At 42.7% G+C, this 27,450-nt stretch overlaps 1 protein-coding gene across 4 annotated transcripts in view; it reads left to right on the forward strand.

Annotated features, from left to right (window-relative positions):
- The window catches only part of HIVEP3 (HIVEP zinc finger 3), a 529,666-nt gene that overhangs the window by 421,919 nt on the left and 80,297 nt on the right, over window positions 1-27,450 (forward strand). For all 4 annotated transcript variants that reach the window (XM_090056875.1, XM_090056873.1, XM_090056874.1 and 1 more), the window contains one exon: window positions 5,775-5,920. In XM_090056875.1, the coding sequence (XP_089913001.1) occupies window positions 5,775-5,920 (146 nt within the window). The remainder of the gene's footprint in view (window positions 1-5,774; window positions 5,921-27,450) is intronic.

Consider the following 27,450-nt stretch of genomic DNA (forward strand, 5'->3'; position numbering starts at 1 on the left):
TCTTTTGAGTTTGATATGAGGTGTGAGCATTTACATATGCCTAGTAGTGCTTTTAGGTTGCATTGAGGAGGATGACCTCAGTATGTATTTATAACCCTGGAGTCATAGGTTAAAATCTAGACAGAATTATTTAGGTTTTAATCCTGCAAGTTGGTATACCAGCATATATACCAGTACATTACATATGGTTTACCCCAAAGAGACACAAATTTTTTTAGCTGAGACTTTAAAGACTAAGACCAGATGTACATTAAGGAGTTTGACAATTTAGATACATTTGCATTTTACATTGTTATGTAAAATTTACATTTCTGGTGTAAGTGCATCGTTCACCTAGAAAACAGCTTAGCTTAGTTAACTGGTGCAAATAAACTAGGATTATTTCAATGGCGATACATTGACCTAGTGACAAATACATACGTGATTTTAATGAGGTGTTTAGTGCAAGTGAAATTGTAAGTTTGGTCTTTTATTATCCAAGTTACTGGTCAAGATAAGGTGGTGTGTATTCCTGGCTACTCAGAAAGCTTCTTAGTGTGGCAGGGGTGAGGCAGCCTGCGAAGCTGCTGGCAGGTGTGGGCCAGGGCTAATCATGAGTCAGCTGACCCAGGGAGCCTATAGGTGAGGCTAGGCTGGGTAGAGGGAGTCACCCGACTCAGGATGGCTGGGCTTAGAGCTGGTAAGCCTGGCAGTAAGATCTGGAGCCTGCTGAGAACACCACCTCTGCAGGAGGACTGCAGCTGTGGAGCCCCACCACAGAGAAGACAGCTGAAGCCATCTGGATGGTTGAGGAGGAACTAAAGGGAGGAAGAGGTTCCTAGAGACCCAGGGAATGGTCCAGAAGCCTACTGAGAAGCTGAGAGTATGGGACCAGCAAGGGTGGTCCTACTAATGCAGTATGCCGTTAGCTTTCTTCACAACAAGGGCACACTGTTGGCTCATATTCAGCTTCTTGTCTACTGTAATCCCCAGGTTCCTTTCTTAGCCAGTCAGTCCCCAGCCTGTACTGGTGCATGGGATTGTTCCATCTTAAGTGCAGGACTTTGCACTTGTCTTATTGAACTTCATGAGATTTTTTTTTTTGAGTCCAGTCCTTAAGTTTGTCCAGGCCTCTCTGAAACCTAGCTGTGCCCTCCAGCATATCTACTACTCACCCCATCTTGGTGTCATCTGCAAAATTGCTGGGGGTGCACTTCATCCCATCTTCCAGGTTGTTTATGAAGATATTGAATAAAACCAGCCCCAGAATTGGCCCCTGGGGCACTCCACTTGATACTGGCTGCCAAGTAAAGATAACAAGTGTCTATATATGTACAAATGTTATGGGGTGGATTTACAATAGTAAAATACTCTGCAGTAAACCCACCCCAGGCAGGCGTTTACATGTGCAGGGATGCAGGAGTAGATTTTGCTGCTCCTGGCAGCAGTCTGCTCCCACCCCCACTGGCCCTGCACCTTCCCCATGCAGCAGCCACAGGGAGCTCTAGGCTCCTCCTCAGTGCTAGCCCAGGGGCTGGCAGAGAGTACCAGGCCAGGAGACAGCTGTTTCTTGGGGGGGGGGCTGGGAGATTGCTTCCTGCCCCCATGAGCTGCCTAATGCTGGGACTGGCTCTTCCACCAGAACCCAGGTGGAGACAATGACCCCCTGCCCTGGCAGCAGGGAGCTCCCCACCCCAGCTCCCTAAGGTGGGCAGGGGGCTGGAAAGAGCTGGAGGGGAAGGGAAGGGAAGGGCAGGTCCCAGCCCCCTGTCCCAATCTGTCAGTGGGGCAGCTAGCAGCAAGTCCCCCTGGCTGAGTGGGGAATTACTACCCTTGGAGCCCAATGATCCAGCCAGGTTTAAGTTTACCTTACAATCTGTTCATCCAACCATACTTTCTTAGCTTACTTGTGAGAATGTTGTGGGAAATTGTATCTAAAGCCTTCCTAAATTAGGGCATATCACATCTGTTGTTCTCTCTTCATCTAGAGCCAGTCATCTTGTCCTAAAAGGCAATCGGTTTGGTCAGGCATGCTAGCTGTTCCTAATCACCTTCTTCTCTAAGTGCTTAGAAATGGATTTTTTGAGGATTTGCTCTATTATATTTCCAGGGATTGAGGTTGGGCTGACTGGTCTGTAGTTCCCTGGATCCTCCTACTCTTTCTTAAAGATGAGTATTATGTTTACCCTTTTCCAATCATTTGAGACCTCTCCCAATAGCAATGGGTTCTTGAAGATGATGACAAGTGGCTCTGCAGTCATGTCAGTCAATTCCCTCAGCACCACTGGGTGCATCACATCCAGCCCTATGGACATGTATTCATCCAGCTTTTCTAAATAGTCCCTAACCTGTTCTTTCACTACTGTTGACATGGTTGTTGAATTTTGGTTGGTGCTTAAATTTGGCTGCTGACACAAAATCATTGGGCCTCTATGCAACCAACCAGTGTGTCTGTCAAGAGAAGCAAACCATAGATAATATCCTGAGACGGCCTGTAGCACCACAATGCACCCCATGAGATCTGGCAACACCAAAAGCAGTGGCCTGTGCAGAATGTTGGCAACAGACCACATAGAAAGGTTGGATTGGGGATGTGACCAAGAAGATGACCACTGTTGACTGCTCACCTCCTGTCCAAGCTGTGCTGCCCAGTGCAGTAGTCTAAGAGCTGACCTTGCCTGTGAAGACTGAGATGAAAAAGGCATTGAGCACTTCAGTCTTTTCCACATCATCTGTTGCTAGGTTGCCTTCCTCATTCAGTAAGGGACCCAGACTTTCCCTTATCTTCCACTTGTTGCTGACAAACAAGTACAAATCTTTCTTTGTTACCTTTCACATTTGTTGCTAGCTGCAACTCCAGTTGTGCTCTGGCCTTCCTGACTTCATCCCTGTATGCCCGAGAAAGACTCTGATACTCCTCTCTAGTTGTTTGTCCAAGTTTCCACTTCTTGTAAGCTTCGTTTTTTGTATTTTAGCTCACTGACGAGTTCCTTGCTAAGCCAAGCTTGTCTTTTGCCAGACTTGCTAGTCTTCCTGCACATCGGGATCATTCATTCCTGTATCCCCAGTAAGGTTTCTTTAAAATTCAGTCAGGTTTCCTGGACTCCTTTCCCCATCAGACTGGCTTCCCAGGGGGATCCTGCTGATCAGTTCCCTGAGCAAGTCAAAGTCTGCTTTTCTGAAGTCCAAGGTCCTTACTCATCTGCTCTCCATCCTTCCTTTCCTCAGGATCATGAACTCAGTTATCTTGTGGTCACTATTGCCCAAGTTGTCATCCACTACTGCAGTCCTTACCTATTCTTCCTTGTTTGTGAGCAGCAGGTCAAGAAGAGAATGGCCCCTGCTTGGCCTTTCCAACAATTGCACTAGGCAGTTGTCCCCATCACACTCCAAAATCTTCCTGGATTTCTTGTGCACTATCTTGTTGCCCTCCCAGCAGATGTCACTGAAGTCCCCCGTGGGAACCATGACCTGTGATTTGGGAAACTTCCACTAGCCTCATCTACCTCATCCTTCTGACCTGGTGGTCTATAGCAGACACCCACCACGACATCACCCTTGTTGCTCTCCCCTCTGACTCTAACCCAGAGACTTTCAACAGGCTTATCTCCAGTTTTATACCAGAGCTCTGAGCAATCATACAGTTCTGTTGCAGAAAGCACAGCTCCTCCTCTACTTCTCCTCTGCCCATATGTTTTAGACAGTTTATACCCATCCATGACAGTGCTCTAGTCATGTAAACTATCCCACCAAGTCTCTGTTATTCAAGTCACATCATAGTTCTGGTACTGTGAGAGGGCTTCCAGTTCTTCCTGCTTGTTTCCCAGGCTGTGTACAGACATTTGAGGTAACTAACTGATTGCCCTACCTTTTCAGAAAGAACGAGAAAGCCTCCCCTGGTTGCCCCCTCTTGCTTGTGTTTCCTCCAGGTCACGCATTTCCATACTTACCTCAGGGATTTGGCCTCCATCCCCTGGCAAACCTAGTTTAAAGCCCTCCTCACTGGGTTAGCGAGCCTGTCTGCAAAGACGCTCTTCCCTCTCCTTGTCAGGTGAATCCCATTTCATCCTAGCAATCCTTCTTGGAACAACATCCCATAGTCAAAGAAGCCAAAACATGGGCTGTGGTACTTTTCAGTCCTTTACAAATGGGAAGACTCATGAAGAAGCTCACAAAGATTTTGGCATATGGAAGGGCTGTCTTTGTGCATATGGCTTGCTGTGCCTATGGTTTGGAGGAAGTGTCAGTGGTTGAAAATGAAGTTGTTGTGGATGAGGATGAAGTGGATGATTTGTATAATCCATGCTCTTATAGGTATTTCAGGCAGAGAGCTGTGCTGTCACAGTGTGGGATGATAGTATAAAAGCTGGTGACTTTGATGGTTGTAAACATGGCCTTCTTGGGGGGCAGTGACTAAGGATCTGTATTGTCTTGAGGAAGTCTATTGTGTCCTGTAGAAAAAATGCTATTTGAGTGACAACTAGTTTCAGGATAGTTGCAATGAATCCTGTTAGCTTTTCAGTGAAGGTACCACAGTTGGATATGATAGGTTACCTTGTCTGTGGATCTTTAAGAGCATATTTTAAGTGCATGGAATAGAAGAGGGAAGAATTAGTAGAGATAGTTTTCCCTGAAATACTTTTTCCCCTTACTCTCTTCCATTGCTATAGATGATGGCCTTTGAGCTTCTAAATAGTGTAGGCACAAAATTAAGCCTTCTCAAACTTCTGCATCAGAGGATAAATGTGTTTGATAAAGCCACACTCAAAACTTTTCACATTCAAAACTCTGTGTGTCATATTAAGAAAGTTGTGTCAAAAAATCCTATCTGTGTAGTCACCAAGATTTCATTTAATTCCCTTGCATTCATCCTAGATGCAGTCTTGCTTTTCTTAGATGAAATACTGACTTAGTACAGTCAGACATAGGGCTGCATGGGATAAACATCATGCTTTATGAAGTCTTGCTGCATAGCATCTCAGTACATGTCTGCCTTTCATTTTTTTTAGCGAAAGGGGCACAGACTTGTCAGTGAAAAGAAAAGAAAGCTTCACTCTCAGAACTTGGGAGCCAAACAGTTTTTGCTGGCCTGTTTGTGAACATGTCTGTACTGAGACTTTGCTTAATATTGGTTTTGGGGAAGGGAAGTCACCTAAGAATTCTCAGTAAACAGTGGGTCCTGAAAAAAGTATATACGACTAAAATGCAGATTTCTGAAGAAAAATACTAGATGTTGAGTTCAAATATATTTGCATGCGGATCTTTCCCAGTAATTTGTGTAGTACATGGAGGGGGTGGGGAGGTAACTAAAGATAGAAGGATGAGTTATAAATGTAGAGTTTTGCATTCTAGCCTTGACACTGCCACACACTCATAGAGTGACCCAAGACAAAACATTTAGTCTCCTATACCTCAGTTTCTCAATTGTTAAAATGAGGATCCCCATACAGGCCCACCTTATAAGAGGGATATGATTCTTAAATGTGGATTAATTACTATTGTTATAACATTTATATTGCTCTTAATGTATATGGTACTTTAAAATATCTACACCACATCCCCAGCTCTAAAGAGGTCAGTGTAAATAAGGCATGACAAAAAACAGGGAGCAAGATCTAGAATCAGAGGCCATGTTTAAAATGTAAGTCCTGATTACCGAACTTTTAGTCATGGTAATCAACAGCATGTATGGTAGGTTTCCTTCTGTGGGAGCCTGCTGTGTGAATGGTTTTTTACTTTTCTAGAGCCATTGAAAATGTGTAATCGCTGATTCTTTTACTCTTTCGGTGAGGTAGGTTCATTTGCCTTCACTCCTTTCCAATGAAGGTCGAAAAGATGTAACAAGAGCTGAGAAGGAAGAGGATAAAAGAGGAAAATCAGAGGAAGATGCTCCCATAACGAAAAGAGGGGAGCCTGCCAGGATCAAGATCTTTGAAGGAGGGTAAGTATCTCATATTTTTTCAGACGTTCGTTTCTGCCAGTTGCATGAGACCTATCAGTAAAAACAAAGTCAAGTCAGTAAAGTCATCATGTTGTTTTCAGCACAGGATGGCCAGGTGTAGATGGATTTCAGCCATTCTCCTTCTACCTTACCTCAGGCACTTTTAGCTAAAGTGACCCCCTAAAGAGCTGCATGTAATTCAAGATGAATTAAATTTCTTTCCTGAGTTTGCTTTCAAGTTAGCAAGCAACTCATTAGGTCCTCTCTGCAGGTGGTTGAGTGGAGACAGCTGAAGAGCATAGATGTTTCCCGCAGCTGTTATTCTATAGAAGATGATGGATATTTACTAGTTCTTTTCAGAGCCTTCAACTCAGAATAAGGTTTCTAATAGTCTGAATAATCTCTTTTGGTTCCGGGATGTTTTTGGTGGAAGAGGAAGGATGGATTGCATTTTATATATTTGCATTATATATACTTGTTTTTATTCCTATCCATCTGTTTGATTAGTTCACTAAAGTAACTCCAACCAAAAGAGTGCAAGTGCGAAATTTTTACTTTATTGTACTCTTACTTCAAGGTGATTCAGCAATCATTCTTGCACTGGATTAATATTTCCATCTTTTGACATATGTATCTGTTTTTAATAAATAGTACATCAAATGGAGACAGTTACAGAACCTATTTCCTGTATATTTCAAGGGTAACAAAAAGACACTTCAGAAACTCAGAGCACGATATAGCAAACCTTCTGAGTACCAGTAATTTCTCTTGGGTTTTTCTGGTAAGACAACACTTTGTTGCATCAGCGCTTGTGTCTTTTTCTCCCTGTTGTTACCTGTAGACATCTTCTTGTCTTTTCAATATTTAAATTTGACGTAAATTTATAATCAAAAAGGCAAAATAAGGTTTATGGACGTATGCTCTGACTGACCAATATATCCCTTGGGTCAAAGTATTCACTCAGATTTACAAGTGAAGCTTATAGGCAGCAACAGCGAATGGTAGATTCAGATAAAGAACAGAACAGTAAACAAATAATACATGTAATGATGAAGGAAGGGTAGAGATCCACCTTGTAGACTTAAATAAATATAAGGTCTATCTCTGCCCTACCTTCTACCTGACTTCAGACCTAACAATCCTAACTAGATCTTTCTGCTTATGAAACGGTGAGTGCTTTTGACAGTGACTCGCACAGATTTTATTATCTAGCACTGAATTAGGGGCCTGGCTAGGTATAGCAGGAAAGGAAAAACGGTGGGTGAATTGAGTACTTTATGTTAGGATTATTCTTACGTAGTGAACAGGTTCATCTGCCTGTGCAATCCGTGTATTTTACTATCTCAATCCCAAGGAGAGCCTCCATTGTCCACTTGTTGTTTCCTTCTGGAGTGGAGGTATCTCACAGGAGCATGTAGAGTCCTGGCGATTAGATTCCTTGCTGCTCATGAGTAAGTAGGGCCAAAGTTTGAGTGTCTGAAGTTCACCTTGCATTAGACAAAGTAAATGAGGGTTTGTGCAAGGAACTGCACAGAGGAATTCTGCTCAGATGGCCTCCTCACTGCCTCCTCCTCTGTTCAGGGTGGGAGGCACTCTATCAGTGTGGCCTATTGCAAAAGGATTCCACTCTGAAAAACATTTTGCTAATAAAGGCGAAATGAGCTGCAAGTGTCCCTTTCCATTCACCAGGTGGAATGACATGGGGTCTCTCAGCCATGTAATCTTAACTATAAATTCTTTACAGCACAAAACAAAATAACCTTTCAACTGCATATAGCATAACATCAGGGAGTATACTGTGTTTTCATGCATACAACATGTCCCATAATATAAAATGCACTTCGTTTTTTCAAAGGCAGAATGAAGACAAAAAGATTTTCCTTGTAGGAAGCAAATGAGTTGCTGTAGCTAGGGAGCTGGGTCCTGCTCATTGTTCTGCTCCCTGTGGATGGCTGGAGATTTTACTTCCAGTTCCATCCAGTAAACTGCAGAACCTACCCTTACCACAGTTCTCACATATAATGTGCATTTTAATTTCCAGCACTTGTTTTTTGTGGAAAAGGTGCATGTATCATGTGAAAAAATATGGTATTATCCTGAACTTACGTTTTTTTTTTAATGTCACTAGAATTAACTTAAAAGAAACGATTATGCTATGTGTAGAAAACACAATGGCATGTGGTTAGTATCAAAGTTATTCACTGATGCAGTACATCAGAATGGGGTACTAAAATATTATCCCCCAATTGATATGGAAAAGGAACCACTTGGACAAAGAAAGACAGTCCACCTATGGAAGCACCTGGTGGTCAGTGTCTCTTATAAAGCAGGTACAGCTACTGAACAATTTAGCCCTATCAGGCTTTAAAATCTCTCCATCTGTCCTCTCTCAAAACACTTTCTGTCAGTGAAGTGACAAACCTGCCAGAGAGCTCCACTAGTTCATAGTACTTTATACAAGATATTTTACCAGCCAGAACACCTCTCCCTCTTGTCTTCCTGGAAAATATTTGTCTAAATTTAGTTACAAACAAAACTGTTCCTAAGAACTTATTCATGTTCTCCCACATCTTCAGCCCAGCCTGACAGTATTGGCCAGATCCAACCTTCTAGCTAGTTCTGGTTGGTTTTAGATCTTTTAGGAGTGTTTCAGTGCTTCTTCTGGGTCAGCAGGAGGAGTTCACAGCAAAGCAATTCCAAATGCTTTTGTAAAGACTGAGCTTAATCCATCTCTTGCTATAGCTCTCTCTGTTTCTCTTAGCAGTCTTTTTACTTCCTTAAAATCCTTTCTCATTCTCACTGCTGCTGTCAGCACTCTTGTGTATTGCCATGCTCTCCGGCTTCACCATTTAGCTTTACTACATTTTTCTTCGTGACAAGGTTGCCATTACTAGCTCTGCTCCCCTTCTGCTGTTGTATTCACTGCTGTGTCCAGCCAATTTGAATTTTAGTGTCCAGCTAGCAAACAGGGGTAAAAAAGACAAAACTCCAGCTCCCATCCCACCCACTAGCCAGTTTTACAAGACAAGAAGTTTAACTAGACTCACACCCTAAAGAGGATTTCTTGGAGTTGACTGCTCTACCTGCCCAAAGTATCACTCTTTATTTTTCGATGTCTCCCCATTTGATCTGAAAGATTGGTGGGCTGCTTTGCTTGTTCTTTATGCTCAGGTGGACTTTTTGAGCAGATATGTTTCCTAATTGGAGCTCTACATTACTTGAACTAGGACCTTCTGATTTAGAATCTACCTATACTCCCATTCAATTTGTATTCAAAGTTGGTTTCAAAATCCAGATATAGGGGCCTAAGTGTTTACCTTCAGATTTACATCAGCTTGGAGGTGACCAAAAATGGCCCTTTTGGAATATGATGGCCACATCCAGAGGAGTAGGGACGTGTGCTTGCAGCAGCAGCACAAATAGTAGCAGCACAAATTTGTGTCGCTACTTTTTGCTGCAGTGCATGCCCCTGCACATGCTCTTTTCGGCAGGATACATTGTTCTGCTGTGAGTAAACTGCCCACTCCCAGCTCCTCTTTGCTCCCAGCTGGGCTTCATGTGCTGGGATGGGGGGATTTGCTGTGGTACCTTGTGCCCCAACCAGCTGGAAAGTAGGAGTAGGCAACCCAGCAGGCTTCCCCAGCTGCCCCATCTCCATATGCCTCAGCACAGGAGCTCTGCAGTGCAGCCCCCATGCTGAGGCATGTGGAGGCAGGGGAACAGCCAACCCAGGGCTGCCTGCTCCTGCATCTTGGGGCACACTGCTGGGCCACAGTGTGCCTCAGTATGGGGACTCATTTGTCCTGGTGCATGCTATTTTTGTGTGCTTTGTACTCCTTTATTCCAAGGTATTTTTTTCCTAATGGGAAATCCCACTAGTGAATTTTCCCCCTGCACTGCAAATTAGCAGTGCCACACATGGTTAACATGTGACAGATGCTCTTTGTGGCACCACAAAGAAGTTTGTGCCTGCATGTGTGGACACAAACTGTACCTGCCTGCATGTATGGACACAGCTGATTGGTCTCAGTTTCAACTCTATAAGTAGCATCACAGTAATCGGTATCATGAGGTGTTATCAGCAGTCAGCATAAGAACTCAGTTTAGTGAAACCATTGTAACTTTCACCTATTTCAAACAATGTTAAAGTTACAACAGTTTAGCTCACCTATATCGCTATGGAAGCAGTTTGATGTATGTTATAGTAGAGAAAATGATACCTACTCCTGAACAATGATTCCTTCCTCATTTAAAATAGTTAAAGGTACATATGACAACAACCCAGGATTCAAGCAAGCATATTCTATGTGTGAGCCTTTCTGTAAAACTGAGAGCATCTAAACAAGATGCTACTGCGCAGTGGTTACCAAACATTTATTTATACTTGCATAAGGAAGTACTAAATAAATGCATAGTAACTGGAGTTACAGGTACTGTGTAGTAACACCAGCAGATCTTTTTTAGTGATGCCACTTCCCAGTAGCCTAATACTACTGTGCAGCAGCATCTTGGCACAGTTTTTGCCATGCAATGTTGACTGTGTAGTTGCATCAGCCTATTGAGCAGTCAGCGTCTCATGTAGACATCCCCACTGATGCTATTTTGACTGCAGAGAGTAGCTACTTGCACAGGTATTGCTCTTCATACAGTGTCACTGGAAGTCAGCTGCATGAAGCAGCCAGCTCAGAGTTTGTACTCCATAAAGAGCTAACAGAAATATCTATGTGGTCTTTCACTGAGGAATATTTTTGTGGTTTGGAACTGTAAAAATGATCTTTGAAGGTCAAGCTGGCCAGTGTTAGTTTGGGAGAAATGTTGTGTTCCCAAAGTGATTCTGTGTCACCTTCCTCAATACACTTTGGTATTTCAGAGGCATCTTACCCATTTTGAAACCTTACATCGTGAAGCGGTAGATAGATATCGACTTGGTTTGAAAGTGAGATCTATGATGGTATCATAATTTTGTCAGAGAAACCCTGCCTGTTTACTGTGCATTAGTGTTTTCAAGATGAAATCTAATATTATTAGGAGTAGTTATGGTCAACATATCGTCTTCTGTTTCATGACCAACTCCTCTGCACTTTATTAGTGTCCATCAGTTGGCTTATTGCACCTGATCAATTGCATTGGGGAGGATAATACCAAGATCTAAGCAAGTTAAAACTGATAGTGTTTATTTTAGATGTCTACAAGAACATTGCATAAAAATGGATGCTTCATAAAAGGGGAAGATTGAGGTGAATTCTGGACATGAGATGCTACGTTGCTGTAGCAACACGCTGTAGCAGTGTAGGACATTGCTATAGCGATGTAGCGTTAGCGGGCACAAACTGTGATGCCGACACCATGTCGCTGTAGCAACATGCTACCTTGTTATAGTGCATTGCTATGACGACATAGCTACTAAAAATAACCATGTGCCAAGTTCTAGTACTTCCTAAAGCAAGTACTAAATGATGGTGCGATATCAATTGTGCCACGGGGGGGGGGCATGTGTAGGTGCGCCCAGTGAAGACAAACATGTTGACTTTTCTGTTATCTGATTGTTACAGTTTAACCTTTATTTTATTTCCTATGAACAGCCACTTACTAGCATATTTGGTCTAATTCTCCTCTCATTTGAACCCCTTAAAAACAAAATGTGCAGCTTGTTTGACTTCAGTTTAGTTACCCCCAATATAACCTCTGTGTGTTAACGTCATACATTTAATCATATTCTCCTCTCCTTCTTTTCTTCTAACCAGTATTTACACTAATGTAATGCCATTAACTTCAGTGGAGTTTGATTTAAATAGATTTTAGTGAAAGAAGAGTCAGTCTGCCACATTTTAGTTTATCGTGTCTTGAGTTGTCAAGGAAATGGTGTCTGTGTTCTTTCTATTGCAAAATTTTGTGAGTTTATTTGGTATAAGTTGAGTCAAGATTCAAGTCCTTGTTGAGGGTCATTGTTTTTCCTATTTTAATTTCTTTATCCAGTCTCCTTAGGACAGTAACACATCAGTAAAACAACAGATGGCTGTAGCGTCATCAGTCCTCTAAATCAAGGTCATAATTTCCCTGTAAACACACAATCCCACCCAGGGCTCCCTTGAAAAAGCAAAAGTCTTCCTGGAAGAATTCATTTCCAGCCCACAGCATTTTCATCCTTGTGCAGTACAAATAATTAGAGGTCTGGGTGAGAGTCAAACTTTTAGTTGTGCAGAAAGTCTCTCGGTTAACTGCAGAACACTGCTTTGTAGCACTGTCTTCCAGCTCCCATGTTATGAGACTGCATATGGGATTGTAACTACGATGGGGTCATACATCTGTCTAACCCAGCCTACATCTCTCTGTTGTAGGGAAAATGGGGAAAGCTTGAGGGTGTTTTATGAGACTTTAACATTGCTAATTCATGGATACATTTTAAAGAAATTCCTTTCAGAAGCCCCACCCCCCCCGTGACTTCTTGCCTTCGTGCATTGGCCGAGGATCTGTGATTGGCCTCTCCTTGGTGATCTCATCCCAATTATATGACAAACTGTGAAAGCTGCAGTTCCAATACTGGCTGACATACACCTAATGGAAAATCCCTGGCACAGCAATACACATATCTTATTACCCCAGAGAGAACCTCCCATTTAAATAAGCAGATTTCACAATATGCGACTCTAACGCTCCACATGAAATCCAATTCACTCAGGGGGTTTCCTTTGCTGCTTAGGTGAGTTCTAGGAATTTACCATATTTATTTTGAAAGGAGTGATTTTCCCAGAGCCATTGGCTTGAGCATATAATGAGCCATGTATCCGCAGAGAAGGAGGAATCTGACACATCTGACATCAGTATAACACACAAAAATACTATTGTGTGCGTGGGAAATTACTATCCACATGAGTACATTGCTAATTCTCATTCTGCAAATCTGTTAAATCTCACTCAGCAGTCCCAGCCCACTTCTCAGCAGAGTGCTAGAATGAGGTATTGCATATCTGTGAAGTGGTGAGCAAGTTAATTATTAATTTGTTTGTAATGTGCATACGCTGGGAGTTATTCCTATTATAATATTTTGCATTCTAAATATTAGGTGAAACGGGCTTTTCTAAGTTTAATTAATGTGAAACCTATGCTGGAGGAGGGGAGGGGTTCCTGTGAGCAGAGAGCTCAATTTTTCAGTTAGGGAAATGATCCAAACGATTAATGTCCATGAATTTTGGCTGCCACCAGATTCGGGAAAAGTCTGACTTTCAGAGTTGCTGAGTTTACGTGGCTGTGTTCCATTCATTAGCTCGGTAAATGCTCAGGACCTCTGCAAATCTAGATTTAAATATGTCATTGTGAACATTTTTAAAAATGTGGGCTTTAGAGTTTCAACACCTCATACACAAACAATAATCCTTCTTGATGGGCTATTTTTAGAAGTTTTGCTGTGCCTGTCACTTTAAAAGACAAGAAAGCAACAGAAAAGGTGTTGGTGAGGTAGCGCTGCTCAAATGATGCGGAAATTTGGAAATGTCTCTCAAATGATAATTTACCTTATAATATGAAGAATAGGAGATTTCCTATCACTGCTTAAGATTTTTGGAGGAGGTATATGCACATCACCTGCTGGAATTAATGGAAGAATTAAACTATCAACACTCTGCTAAGCATTGAAATGTTTTGGTGGAGTCTTGAGCCTCGTGCTTTTGGGTGGTGGGGAAAAAGAGGGGGAGTTTCTGCCAATTTGTTTGTTTGTTGTTTTTCAGTTTGTTATTTATTACAAAAAACAAGTTAATCCAAAACTGACGCCTCTTCGGGGACCTTAGCACAAGTAAGTGATGTCCTATTCCCTGTTAAAAGGATCCTGGTAAATACCCCTTTTAATAAAACCGAGTAGATGTTTTGGCGTCTCCTAAACAATCACAGCGCTAATCTTCCTTACAATTTCACCTTGTAAACAGTGCTGGGATGGTGGGGACTAGAAGCATGCCGTTCAGTAAGAGAGGACATATGGTTATTTCTCAGGCTTGTTTTGAGTATCATGAGTTTATGCTGTGCTTACAGAATATAAACTAGGGATGTTTTAAGCCTAACGAGTTTCTAATCCATACAAGACAAGATACAGGGCACTGATACAAGAGAAGAGAGTCTGTGACTTGCATATGCTGACCAGAAGAGAAGAGGGATTGTTTGAAGCAGTGGGTTTGCAGGCAGCAAGAGGGTGTATTTGATGGAGGAATTCAGAAAATACAGCATGGAGACTGGGGTCAACCAAAATATTTTTTGATTTTGCATCCTTTGCACTTAAGTGAAAAAATGTAGGTCATAGCAAGCTTTTCTGTTTGAAATTCACTTCTGTTTATTTCAGTCTTTCTTTTAAAGCTCAAAGGGGAAGCATTTTAGGTTAAACAAGGTATTAACCTCAAGTAAATACTGGCGACTCTGGTGTGCTTAAAATTTTCAGTTATTCAGAACTGTCCCGTCCCCCCCATCAGTTCTTTACAAAGCTCTGTACAGGAAGTCAGTTCCGGAAGTAAGAGCAATGTAGTACAAGGCAGGAAGCAGAATACAAAAAAGAAGAGAAAGTGAGAAAACTGAAAGTGCAGAGAGCTAGAGGGCGCAGATAAACAAAACCACACATGTAACCAGTTTGGAAATCCAGCTCTGTACATTTAAGTGTGTGTGCATGTGCACCTGTGCACCTGCGTGTGTGTTCGTTGTGAGTAGCTGACTAGATTTCTTAGATGAAAATCTCTTTGGGCTTGGTTACATGTTACTTCAAGCTGCACACATTTTGATTGGCTTAGTGCTAGCTTGGAGTTTGGAGCAGTCGTGCTTTTAAGTCTAGAAACCTTCCTGGACTTAACCTACCTGCACAGCTGTGACTTGCCACTGGAGGCCTGGTAAGCAGGGACATTCCTTCCAGCCCTACTTCTCTGTGATTCCCTATGCTTCTAAGGCTGCAGCTTCCTTTCCTGCTAGTAACTGAGCTCCAGCCCTATAGCTCCAGCAGCACCCTCCTCCATGCACTGGATTCATGCACAACCTGGCTGCTGCAGGGTGGAGGGCAGCCTGCTGCCAGAGAGGCTGCTGCTCTGGGATGGGGTGGCAGGTACTTCAGTCTCCTGGCCAGGCTGAACATCTCTGATGCTTGCCAAGGCCACCAGCTGAGAGGGGAAACTTGATCAGAGCAGGTGGCACTCAGCAGAATGAATGGGGATAGGGAGGCTCAGAAAGGATTGGGGGAGGTTGGATCAGCAATTGCTGGGTGTATGTGTGGCTTGGATGAGCTCTCATTAAAAACTCTGGGCTGCGTGGCTCAGAGTCTCCAGCTAGAAGGCTGGGTCAGCACTGAGAAGGGAGGGAGAGGAAGGGCTGCTGTGGAGCACATTAGGTGGACAGGAACTTTTATGGGAGACAGGGATGGTGGGGACTGCAGGAAGTCTGGCAGGCAAAATGCAAAGTGCTGCACTTACCTTTTGACTGGTGTTGAGAGGGACCTGGAAGGATGAAGATGGTGGGTGGGGGAAGAGAGAGGAATCAGCCCTGCCGCATGACACCCATGTGGTGGTGGGCTGATTGGAGGGTGGGGGTGCGATGTCCATAGAAAACAGGGAGGGTGGGGAGGGGCCACTGCATCCTGGGATACTGGAGGACTTCAGCTTGGGTGGCACATCTATGAGGACTGACCACACATTAATGGAACAGGAGCTGGATTGTGTGGATCAGAGATACTTCAGGGCAGGATTAGCATAACTTTGAGCTGCATAACAAGTGTTTTAAGATACCTAATGGTGTTAACGTGCAGACAATCCAGAGATTAAGACCCCCAGAAGCTGTCTAAAGGGAACGTGTAGCCAAGGTCCTTTGTCACGGAGAGGTAACTAGAAGCTTTGTTATACAGTAATTTTAGGTGACTTATGGAGCTTTTAACCTCTGGACTGGCTGCATATTAACACCTTTTAAGTAGCTTAAAGTTACACCACTCCAGGGCAGAATTATCTTCAGTCTGCGTAATTTTGCTCCTGTTCCATTAAGGTGTGACCGCTCTTCAAAGCTAGTCTGCCCAAGTTGAAGTCCACCACCATCCCAGGTTGCAGTGGCCCCATCCTGAGTCAGGGCGGGGATGCTGGGGTGCAGCGGGGCCCTGCATGGCACCTCTGCCACACTGATCCTGCTGGGCAGAGGCAGCACCACAGCCCTGCAGTGCCCAGCAAGTGTGGTGCCTCCTGGACTGGCTTGCTGCTTTGAATGCCCAGCTGCTGACCCACAGTTGAACCTGCACCCAGCCCTGGACTCCACTGCAGCATGTCATCCATCAGGTGCCTGCACGCCCAGAACCTGGACACGTGCCCTGATGGATCCAGGTGTCTGAAGCAGGGTGGAGGTGGCTGCAACACAGCAGCCCAAGGCTGGTTCCCACTGGCCCGGTGATCTGCTGGGCATTGCAATCTCCGGCCGTCAGCTCCCCACACCTGACTCACCTGGCAGGGAGGTACAGGGACAGGACTTCCCACCCCCACCAAGTTTGGGAGATGTCTGTGAGTGGCACAGCCTCCCTGCCTGCTGTGTTCTGCCCATGCCTGGATGGGCACTGCCGAGCCTCTTGCTCCATACCCAGAGCTTCCTGGCTGTTATGAGTTTAGGGGCATCAGATGACTGCCAATCACAATGAGCCAGGCAGGGGAAGCCAGTGGCTGGACCCTGTACAGCCAGCGGAGACTGGGTTTGGCAGGAACTGGACTTGGACTGCCGTGCTGCAGCAGCTGAGCTCTACCCTGCTCCAGTCACCCAGCCCCACTGGGGTGTGTCTGTGTCCTGGGAGCCCAATTCCTTTTTTTCTCTGCCACTTACTACATTAAGCTGCTGCTGGCTGGCTGGGAAATGAGCTGGTCCTGCCCTTAGCTCCTAGTCCTGCCCCTCTTTACCACGCTTTTAGTGGCAAGTTGCAGCTGTGCATTCAAGGGGGACACCCAGAGATGGTTTTTTGACTTAGGCTGTAAATGGTCCACTAAGCCGAACAAAATTTAAGCCAATTAACATTTATTCATCTGACAGCATAAGGTGCAACAAGGCCCTGGTTTTCATTTCCAGGGAGATTGTGGGGTAGCTCTAGCTGTAACAATGTCACTCACCAAAACTGCCTGTCACTTGGCGATGGTGCCTGCGCATCAAGAAGTCATTTAAGAAACAATATCAGGTTATTAACTTTTAAAGCAAGTTATTAATTTGTGATGCAACATCATGTTGCATAACCATTACTGAGCCGCCATACTCCAAAACACTGTTCCTTTCTGCTAGAGCTCGGAGCTTGAATGCTGACACCATTCTTGCTTTGATGTCATTGTTGGCTGTTCTGTGAATAGTGTTGTTAAGCAGTTGGAATTCACACTGTTCTGAATAGTCTTACTAGCATTAATGCAGGTGGATGCACAAGTGCAGACAAACACGGGTCATTCATGACTTTTGTGCTTTGTTGCTTGGCATTTCCTCTGCCACCTCCTTTCTGGTTCTGAGTGTGAATAATGTCTCCGTGTGCCTATAGCTGCTGATACTAAAGAAGGCTTTTCTTTAATACCAACTGTGTTTTTACTAGGTAGTTCCTGAACAAGTTGTTCCTTGTTCCTAAACATGTTCTAGAGAGAGTGTACAACAGTGGTTAGAGCAGAGAACCGTGACTCAGGAATCTGGGATTCTGTGCTTGCTTCATAACTCACCATGATTTTGGACAAATCTGTTTTCCAAGTTTCAGTTTCCCTCTCTGTAAAATAGGGGTAAACATGCTTGCCAACTGCAGAGATGGGCTACAAAGCTCAGTTCTTTAATGTCTTTTAAAAAGCTTGATACACTTTAATGAGAATTTTTACTGCCCCTCTCCTCCCTCTACATTTCCTGCCTTGACTATGCACTCCTTTCACGTGTCAAATTGGAAAGCAGTCTGTAGCTTATTCCTGTTTATCCAGGAAATTAGACAAATGCAGAAGAATTTAGCCTGGGTTATTGTCTGGTTTTCTTTCCTTTTTTCTTTCTCTTTTCTAATGCATTAACAATGTCTCCTCTGTCCAGCCAGTTTGCTTTCTTGATACATCATCTTTGGCCCAATTCCACAAGGCAGCTCAATGTTAATTTTTCACCGCCATCTCTTACCAAAATATTATCTACTGTTTCCTATCTGACCTTGCAGTAGATACTCACTTTATCTGTAGGGATTTCTCTCATCCTGAATGGTGACCATGATGCTGAATCACTTTTGTAATCGATACCATTTGTTCATGGGAAGTCCCTGGTATGATGCAAATGTGAGGGACCTGTGAACTGTATTCCTGTCTTATCTGGTAAGAAGGCACAATTCCATCTAAAGACAACACAGCCTGCAAGATTATACTAGTTTTTCTTTCAGTTCTTTGTGGCATTTTGCCCTTTTTCTTCCATGGAAAAGGGAGCTGGCTGTGTTTACTTTGGGTTAAAATGGGAGAAAATAAACACAGAAGAGGCCATGAGTACAGAATGAGAAGGGATGCCTCCAGGTCACTTCTTAGGAAACATTGGTAGCTGGCAGGGTAGCTTGCATTGCTCTTCCAGTTCTGGGGTTAGGTGCTTTAGTATCCAGGGCTGTTAATCACCTTTCTCCTACACTATATTATTTACAAATATAAAAACAAAGCGTATGCATGTGATGTTGGGCTGATGGTGATGCTCCCAGGTGCTTAGATTACTCTAGAAGGAAACCATGCTCCATGATATGCAGAGTCAAAAGAAGGAGGTGTAAGAAAGAAGACAGAAATAATGGAGAATGGGGCGCAGCATGCTGGACAAGTCAGTCCTGTTCACTGCTAGCAGGTTGGCAGATGTTCAGGAGAGCACTAGCCTACAGCTTGGAAGACAGGGAGTCGTGTTCCTGCCCTGCTGCGAATTTGCTATGACCTTTAATGTATCTCTTAACCTCTCCATGCTTCAGTTCCCCACCAACAAATGGTGATAATGGTGCTTCTTTACCTCACAAGAAAAATCATATATGTAGGAATGTGGCTTTTCTGTAAATTTTGAGTCTGGCATTGCAGTTCCTTAATAACCTCAGCTGATTTTCAAGAAGTGGTTTTTTTTATGCTCGACTATATATAAAAAAATTCTAATCCCATGTGATGTAGCCATGTACGCTGTTATATATAACACACACACACACATACACACACACACACACACTGTATATATATCTCCTCATGCAGTCCCTTTTGATTTCATTGTCTCTGATCAGGGCCCAGACAGAGGCCAAGCAAAAGGAAGCATGACTCTGTAGCCCATGCTGAGGGGCCTCCTCTGGGAGGGGGTGGTTCTGAGTCCTAGTTCAGGAATTATTTATGCATTTTGCATTTTAGTCATTGAACAAAATGTATAAACCAGTGTAGGCAGCAGGGACTCGAACCTGGACAGTGTTTTTAGACCAGTGCCATTGGTGGAGTAAAGCAGAACATGTAGGAGAGGACAAATACTGAGATTCAGGGTGTTAGTTGGGGTAGGGTTGGACAAGATCCCAAAGGCAAGCATTAGAAAGATATAGAAGATAACATGTGTTAGGGGAAACCAATCTAGGATTTCAAATTAAAAATAGCAGGGCAGGCAATTTTGGCAGCTATATTTTTCATAGACAAGAACAGAGACAGGAATTTGATGGAGGAAGTTACAACAATCAAAGTGGGAGATGGGCAGGTTAGTTAAAACAGAAGAGGACAATGAGATATTTGATCAAAATAAGGAAGAAGAATTGGCAAATGTTGGCAGGTGAAGAGAAAAGAATAATGAAGAATCAAAGATGACTCCAAGATGAGAAGAACAGTGGTATATATGTTCATGACAATGGAAACCATGCATATGCATACATGTTTTGAGTTACTGGGGCATGTGTGTGTGTGTCTTATCCTGCACACACCTTCTCCTTGGTAAGAATAAATGTTTTTTCCAGACTAATAAAAGTTTCCATTTAATAAAAGTTAATAGACTAGCTGGACACTCTCCCGTGTCAAAAGAAAACTTTCAAAGCTACAGATATAAAAGAATCCTTATTAAATGCTTTAGTATGTCTGTGATCACTCAGCCTGTCATTCTACTTTTTTATATTCACAGACTTGATGGATTGTGTCTTATTTTGAGTCTGTTCAATATGAGCCAAATGTCTGGAATAATAAGGTCTCCATGTTAGCAGAATGCTTCATGTGCTTGGGGCAAACATCAAAATTATAGGCGTCTCATATTATCGATTCAATGAGACAGTCTGTACAATAAATTTAGTGGAAAATTTTAGAAGGCAAAGGTTTTTACCAGATTTATTTAGAATTAGCCAACTTAGCATCTGCACATCAGGGCAGCCTGTTCTATACAGAAGTGTAATTTATAGGTACCAGTTAGTGTGGTAAATTCTGAGTACTGTACAATCAATTAGAAACCTGACATCCTGCTAGGCCCTCTCCTAAGTAGGGAGAAGAGGACTTTGAGAACATAGTTCTGAACTGACTTTTATGGGACTTCTTTCCCTGACCTGTTGCTTTTTGGAGGATGGAAACATTGCTTATGAAGAGATTGACCTATTCTCAGGGACATTTTAATACAATGCTTAATTTTTTTTAATCTTCCAAAATTCAATACTTGATTTTAGAGTTGTCAAAATGTTAGGAAACAGGAAACCCAAGTAACAAAATGTGATGTGAAATTCTGGGGATCAGTTGTGCGTTAATATACCAGTAGAGGTCTGAGTGATGTATTAAAAGTGCCTAAATCCCATTTTCATAAATTGACTTAACCAGGAGCCTAAACACCATTGCAAATAAATTACAAGTATTGGCTTAGAGTTAGAAAGCATTTTCTTCTGCTTAGCACAGTTTAAGGTTCCTAATTTGTTTAAGCATTTTTTAAAAGGAAACCCTGTTTTTGCTTATTTTCCTACCTACAAAAGGCAATCATATATTAAAATGATAGAATAAGGTAGGTGAGTGTACTGATAGTAATGAGGAGGATTACACCTGGGACTGTTCAGCTCTTTCCTCAAGTTTTGAATGTTGAGAGAACCAGAGCTCTGTTATTTTGTGACTTGTCATTTCAGAAGACACTATGGAGCCGGATTAACTTTTTCATTGTGTTTTTTACGTATTGTTCATTTCTGTATACTGTATTGACAGGCATCTGGGGAATTGCAAGTGAAGGAACCCAGGCAGGTGGTTCAGGATGCTGATCCTGCATTCCTAGGAAATGGGACTTCCCAAAGTGTGCAGGATTTGGGTCCCTGAAGCCCAGGGAATACCTACCTGCCTGAGGCAGCTGGAGAGCACAGGCAACTTCAGGCTGATCATGCACTTCACCATAAACCTAACAGATGTTTGCTGCAGCAAGGCAACACAAATTAATACCACCTATGTTGCAGCCCCAAATTTGGGGCATTTGTTGGTGCAACAAGTGGCATTGGAGGGCTGTTTGTTTTATGGTACAACAAGTGGTATGGAGGGTTTGGTGCCACCATAAAATACATTATGGTGATACAAAGGCCGTGTCTGTATCTGCCTCAGGCCTTCTCCTCAAACAGCCAGCTGGTTCCAGCACTTGCCCAGCATATGGGAGATCTGTTTTTTATGGTTCCTCTGCTACACGGGGTTTGAACCTACCCTTCTCCTGTCCTAGCAGTGACCTTTTTAATGGTCTTGCTGTTCCATTACTCAAGCAATCCTTTCTTTTGCAATTGTGATGCCGGTTAGCCATTATGGTAATGTTTCTCTTTGAATCCACAGCCCTGGAGACTGTTTTTAGCTCTAGTTCAATCACTTAACTCAGGTGTAGTAATCGTAATTTAGGTATGGAAGTGACTGAGAGAGAAGTATTGAAGGCACTGCCAAGTTGCTCCAGAAAGCTAGATTTTATTTTATGAATATGAATAAGAGACAGACATTTAATTATGATAACTACAGAACTAATGGCACAATATCTTTTAACTATTGCTATTTTCTGCCTAGTTCGTTGTATTTTTTTAAACTTGATATATAATCTACCAAATTAGTGCACATTCCAATAGTTATATTTGCTTTTGCTTTTATCTTAAACTAAATAATACAGCCCTGAGCCCCTAGCATGTCAGTAAAGCATCTAGTTTATCTTTAACTAGGAAAAAAGTGCATTGTGCTATATGTGATGGTATACTACACCATCTTCCCCCAGTTTTTAAAATTGTAGATCCACGCATGGGTAGAGGGACCAACCAGAGCCAGAGAAAGCAAGTAGAATTCAGGGACAAGCCAGATACTGTACAATCAGGAAACTAAGAAGTCGAACAAAGAACAAACTTTACAAGCAAGCCAAGTCAGGAAACCAGGATATCAAACTGACAGCAAAGTCTAAAAGCAAGCCAAGCCAGGAAACCAGGATGTCAGGAAGTAGGCAGAGCTACCAGAGATGCAGTCTAAGGTCAGGAAAAGCCCTGCTGTCCAGATGCTTCCTGTTCCTCTCCTTGGTCTTATGTAGGGTGGAGTGGAGTGTTAAGTGACAGGAGCCAGCCATTTAGTTATCAGGAATTGGGCAGAGCCTTGGGCACTGCTGGGGCTTTAAGGCAGACCCAGTCCAGGCTCTGGGACCAGCAGCAGGGTGGTAGATTAGAGTAGACACTTCACTGGTGAGACCAAGGCTCTGAGTTGAAGGCTGTCGGCCTGACAGAGCTCTTCACTAATAATACTTTAGATCTTAGTCTTCATTTTGTTTTGGTCGGAAGTATTGTACCAAAGTGGTTTAGCTGCTTTGCATAGTCATTGGATGGAGACATAGTTTTTGATGTAATTGAGCCCCTTGGATCTAAAAATCATGTCAAGCACTTTGAATCGGCAAAGGGAATGGATTAGGACCTAGTTAATGTACTAAAATATGGACATACTCATGATGGCCTGTCCCACTGAGCATCTGGGGTACCATTTTCTGAATAAACTGGAGCTTGTGCCTTAGTTTCACCTTTATCAGCATATACAATAAAATATAATATTCGAAACAGATGATGACAGATACATGGAACATTATGTCCAAAACCTAATGCAGGGGCTAAAATATCCTGCTAAGAGGACACCTTTACTATTACCCTTCCCTGATCAACCAGGGCCGAGGATGTGCACACAAGAAATGAAAAACTTCATCCCATTTCCATGAATTAGAAACGGGGGTCCTAAGTCATTGTTGTGAGGATGAGGGTCACTGCCCAACTAGTCTCCCAAACAGATTCTTGAAGGGGTTCAAATGACTGTGCATCTATGTGGGTACTCCTGCACATGGCAGCTGAATGTTTTGGGTACAAATGGAGATTTGTTCATGTGGAACAGGTATATAACTTGAGAAACTTTATTCAAGTTAGAGCCTGAAAATCTGCCTGAGCATGCAGAGAACTGTGGGGAAACATTTTGAGGTGTATTGCTACTTTCTGTAAAATCATCTGTTTGTTGGTTGGTTTGGTTTCTTCTGGGCCTCTTGTATGATTGAACTGGTTTGTGTGACTCTTGGTTTGGTTAGCAACACAGTAGCTGAGTTTTCAAAGCTTAAATATTTTTTGCAGATGTTTCAGATCAGCAGTAAAACCAGCGGTTTTCAGTGTTTGTAAGTTTCTTGCCATCCTTATTTAAACAAACTATTTAATGGCTGAAATTATGTGGTTTGAAAGGTTACAAGAGACCAAGCACTTATGCCTCTTTTTTGAGATTCAGCTGTATTGGTTCCAGGTGCTTTACAAGGCTAAAGGAGGGCTTCTAAGCCCTGGGTCATTAGACTGGAGAGTGCCAGAGCAGCTCATAGTCATAGGTTAGTTTAGATAAAATAAGCACCTTCCTTAAACGTTTTTAAGCAAGACCTTCAGTATAAAAATATATATGCTGTGCTACTTGAGCTGTGGGAGAACTCCTTTAGGGGGAGAATTTGGCAAACTGTACAGTTAGTGTGAGCAGTTAGAGGAAAAAAATCACGTGCACTAGGTCATTGTGTTGCAGGATAAAGGTACTAAAATATCATAATTAGAGCTGGGATAAATAAATATATCAGGTGGGACATCAGAATGATTCATAGAGGTGAGTATCTTTTGCAAGTGCAAGATAATTGGTTAGAAAGAGCATTTGTCAGATTTTAACACAAGGCTACGAAAGGATAATACTACTTCTTCATTGCCTAGTGATCTTGCTGATGAATTCCATGTCTTCTGTAGTGGGACAGAAATGTGGTTTTATATTCAGCTCTCAGTTTGCTTTTCTCTGTGTCTAGCTTTCTTCTTCAAAAGGAAATAATGCTCTTGATTGCAAAGAGACTGTCTGTATCTCCATTCTTTGTGAACATCATGATGGTACAAATAAAAAAAATAATTGTGATATTTCCTAATTTGTAAACTGTTTTGAATTCTATATATGAAACATGCCATGTAACTACCAAGTGCCCTTAATAATAATGATTCAAATTAACTATGACTAAAGACACAAATATCAAACTTTGCCTGAAATTAGTTCAACTCATCTCATAGGTGGTCACACAATTAAGTGGCCTGATTTTGAGGGTGCTGAGTACTTGCAGCCACCAGAAAGTCAATAAATTGTGGGCATTGGCAGTTTTGAAAATCGGGCCTCTCATTTAGGTAACTTCAGTTAGCTATAGCTAGCTCACTTTAGGCTTCCAAGATTGAAAATTTTGGCCTTACTATATAGTTACAGCATTAAAACCCATATTAAATTGAGAAACTGCTAATACACTGGAAATGACTTGCATCACTTTGCAATACCATGGAAGTATGAAAATATCAAAGCAAAACCTCACTGCGGTAAAAGTACTGTGCCGGTCGGTGACAGCAGCCTATCAATACAGAACACCTTGAAGTCATGTTTGGTTATCAGTGCTGTGCTACTTTTGGAGACCCTGATCATGCTGACTCCTGCACATTGATTTACTAAAACAGGTCCAGTGACAACAGCTGTGTTCTTCATAGAAGTAAACTGAAGCATGTACAATGATCAATACCTACAACAGCACTACAGTAGCATGAAGGGAGAAATTACAGAGGGGAAATTATAAGGATACACATTAAACATGTGGTCTTTTTCTTGAATGGGGAACATTGTTGTCATGCAACATACACTATACAACCATGATATAGTTATGTAGCACACTCTTGAATGATCTCCTGCCAAAGGTTGCATATTACGTTTTAGGAGTTACATATTTTACCATTTGAAATAACAGTGATTTAAACTAATTTAAACTCAGACCCTGTGCTTCGAAAGGGAATATCACATTCCTTCTTTCCTGCACAGTCCCAGAAATGCTGGAGGACATATGACATGTCAGCAGTAACAGCAGCTGGTTATTTTCACAGCTATTCTCTGTAGCTTTCTTGCTCTTTCTCAAAAGGATATGAGTTGTCACTGCAATTGTTGGCTGCTGTAATACCAAGGGTCACATCTGGAGTGATGGGTTCATGGTCTATAGCTTTATGGCTTCCAGCTCTGCTGTAAATGACTCTATCAAGGGAACTCCCAGCTGCATGGCAATCCCACAAATATTGGTGGTTTCTGGCAACATTCTGCTAGTAAATGTTTGTCTATGATGAAGGAAGAGTGATTTCTGGGAAGGATACGCCTCAGATTCTTGTTGGGTTAGTGTCTCCTTATCTTTAGACATCAGCCTGACTTTAACAAAATCTCGTTTAGAAACAGATCTAGCAAATTAAGACTAAAAACCCAGAGAAAAGTTCTGTGCATTTCCCTACTTTTGCCAAAAGGTATTAGTGAGTTTTCTCCTGAAGTACTGCTTTCTTGGCAGAGAAAGAGGGTGCATCTACACAAGATCTTAATCTGCAGTGGACTAATTCCACTGAGCATTAGTGTTTCATGGCAAAAGCCATGCTAATGTACAGTAGAATTAGTCTACTATGCATTAAGTGTCATGAAAAAACCATGTGCTGGTGCTACTGTGCAGTAGTGCTGGTTACTGTGCATTTAGTTAGTACTAGGGCTTTGCGAAGCTTCGGTCCCTGATTTGATTCAGCAGAGATTCGGCCTGATTCACTGGCCGAATCGCCAAATCCGAATCGAATCAGAGGACCATTTAATCGCTCCAAATTGAATCGGAACCCTCCGAATCGATTCAGAGATTCGGACATAGACGTAGCTTTAAATGTTTTTTCTACGTAACTCAAGGTACTGGGTGGCTCGTGAATGCTGCAATGCTGGGGCGCATGGAGTGTCCCACAGAAGCATGAGGGGCTCCCCAGCGCACTCAACAGCAGACCTGGAAGTGTACTAGGAGCACTTCTGGTCCACTTCCCAGTCTGCCAGGGAGCACCCCCCCACCAGCTTAGTGACTCGTGCCTCCTGGGTCTGTGGGGAGGCAGCCAGGATCTGCCCGTGGCCGATCGCTGAGCTAGGGAGTGGGCAGGGGGGCCCCCCAAGCATGCTCTCCAATGGACTCAGAAGTGGACTGGAAATACCTCCAGTCCACTTCTGGGTTCACCGCTGAGCACATGGAGACCCCCCCTGTACTCCTATGGGATGCTCCATCCACTCCAGCATCGCAGCATTCACAAGCTGTGCTGCGCTGGTACCTCGAGGTATGTAGAAAAAACTTGTGTCTATGTCCTAATCACTGATCCTCCAAATCAGCATCCAGTCTTCAGCTTCAGATTTGGCTGAATGAAATCAGTGACAGTGATCTGAATCAACAAATCGAATCACTGTCCCTGATTCGGGCAGAATCCAAATCCTAATCAAATAGGACCTGCTTTTCACATCCCTAGTTAGGACTTCGTCTTAGAGGTACTAAACTTGATATACAGTAGCAATGGTGCATGAATGCACATGTAGACATGCCTAGAGTTCATTTTCTCATCCCTGAAGAGAAAGAGTCTTGGATGTCTGAGAGACTTTTGGCTTTGTAAAACTAAATTATTTGTGTGTGTGAACAGTCACCTACAAAATCAGAGGATGCTTGTTTTCAAAAGTCATTCTTTACTAGGAAACCATTTCAAATTGCCCCCCATTCTTGTGGCAAGATATGCCAGCTTGTTTGACAGGTTCTTTCATACACACACAGTATCCAGCAAGAGAGTTCGTAAACCAGAAATGTACATGAAGTTTCAGAGATATTCGATCATCAGCTATTTTTTAAAGACTATTCTCTGCTCCAAATGTGCTAATGCAAAGAACATTTTTCTGAGCATCCTGGAAATGGCCTTTAATTTCCTTGCTAAATGTTTTTCATGTGGCCACTTCTAGTAGGTTTGCCCTCCGATAAAGAATTTGCTCCTCGTTGCAGGTACCTGCTCATGTTGAACCAATAAATTGAGACATCCTCAGAACTGGAGTAAGACTGTATTCCAGGTTATGAAACTGATAGAGAATGAGAGGGGAAAGAAGGCTTCATTCAAGATGGCTCAGAGCTGCAGGGAGAGGTTTGTGCTTTATGCCTAGACCAATCTCTTGAAGGATTTGAGCTGAATGTTTCTCAGGAAATACAGCATTGCCCATGCCACATATAGAATAATTGTATTAGAAGAAGATAGGAGCTCACCTAAGGGCCTCTCATCT

This window comes from Crocodylus siamensis, chromosome 7 (assembly GCF_052110815.1).
Source record: "Crocodylus siamensis isolate JL-2025a chromosome 7, ASM5211081v1, whole genome shotgun sequence".
Lineage (NCBI taxonomy): Eukaryota > Metazoa > Chordata > Crocodylia > Crocodylidae > Crocodylus > Crocodylus siamensis.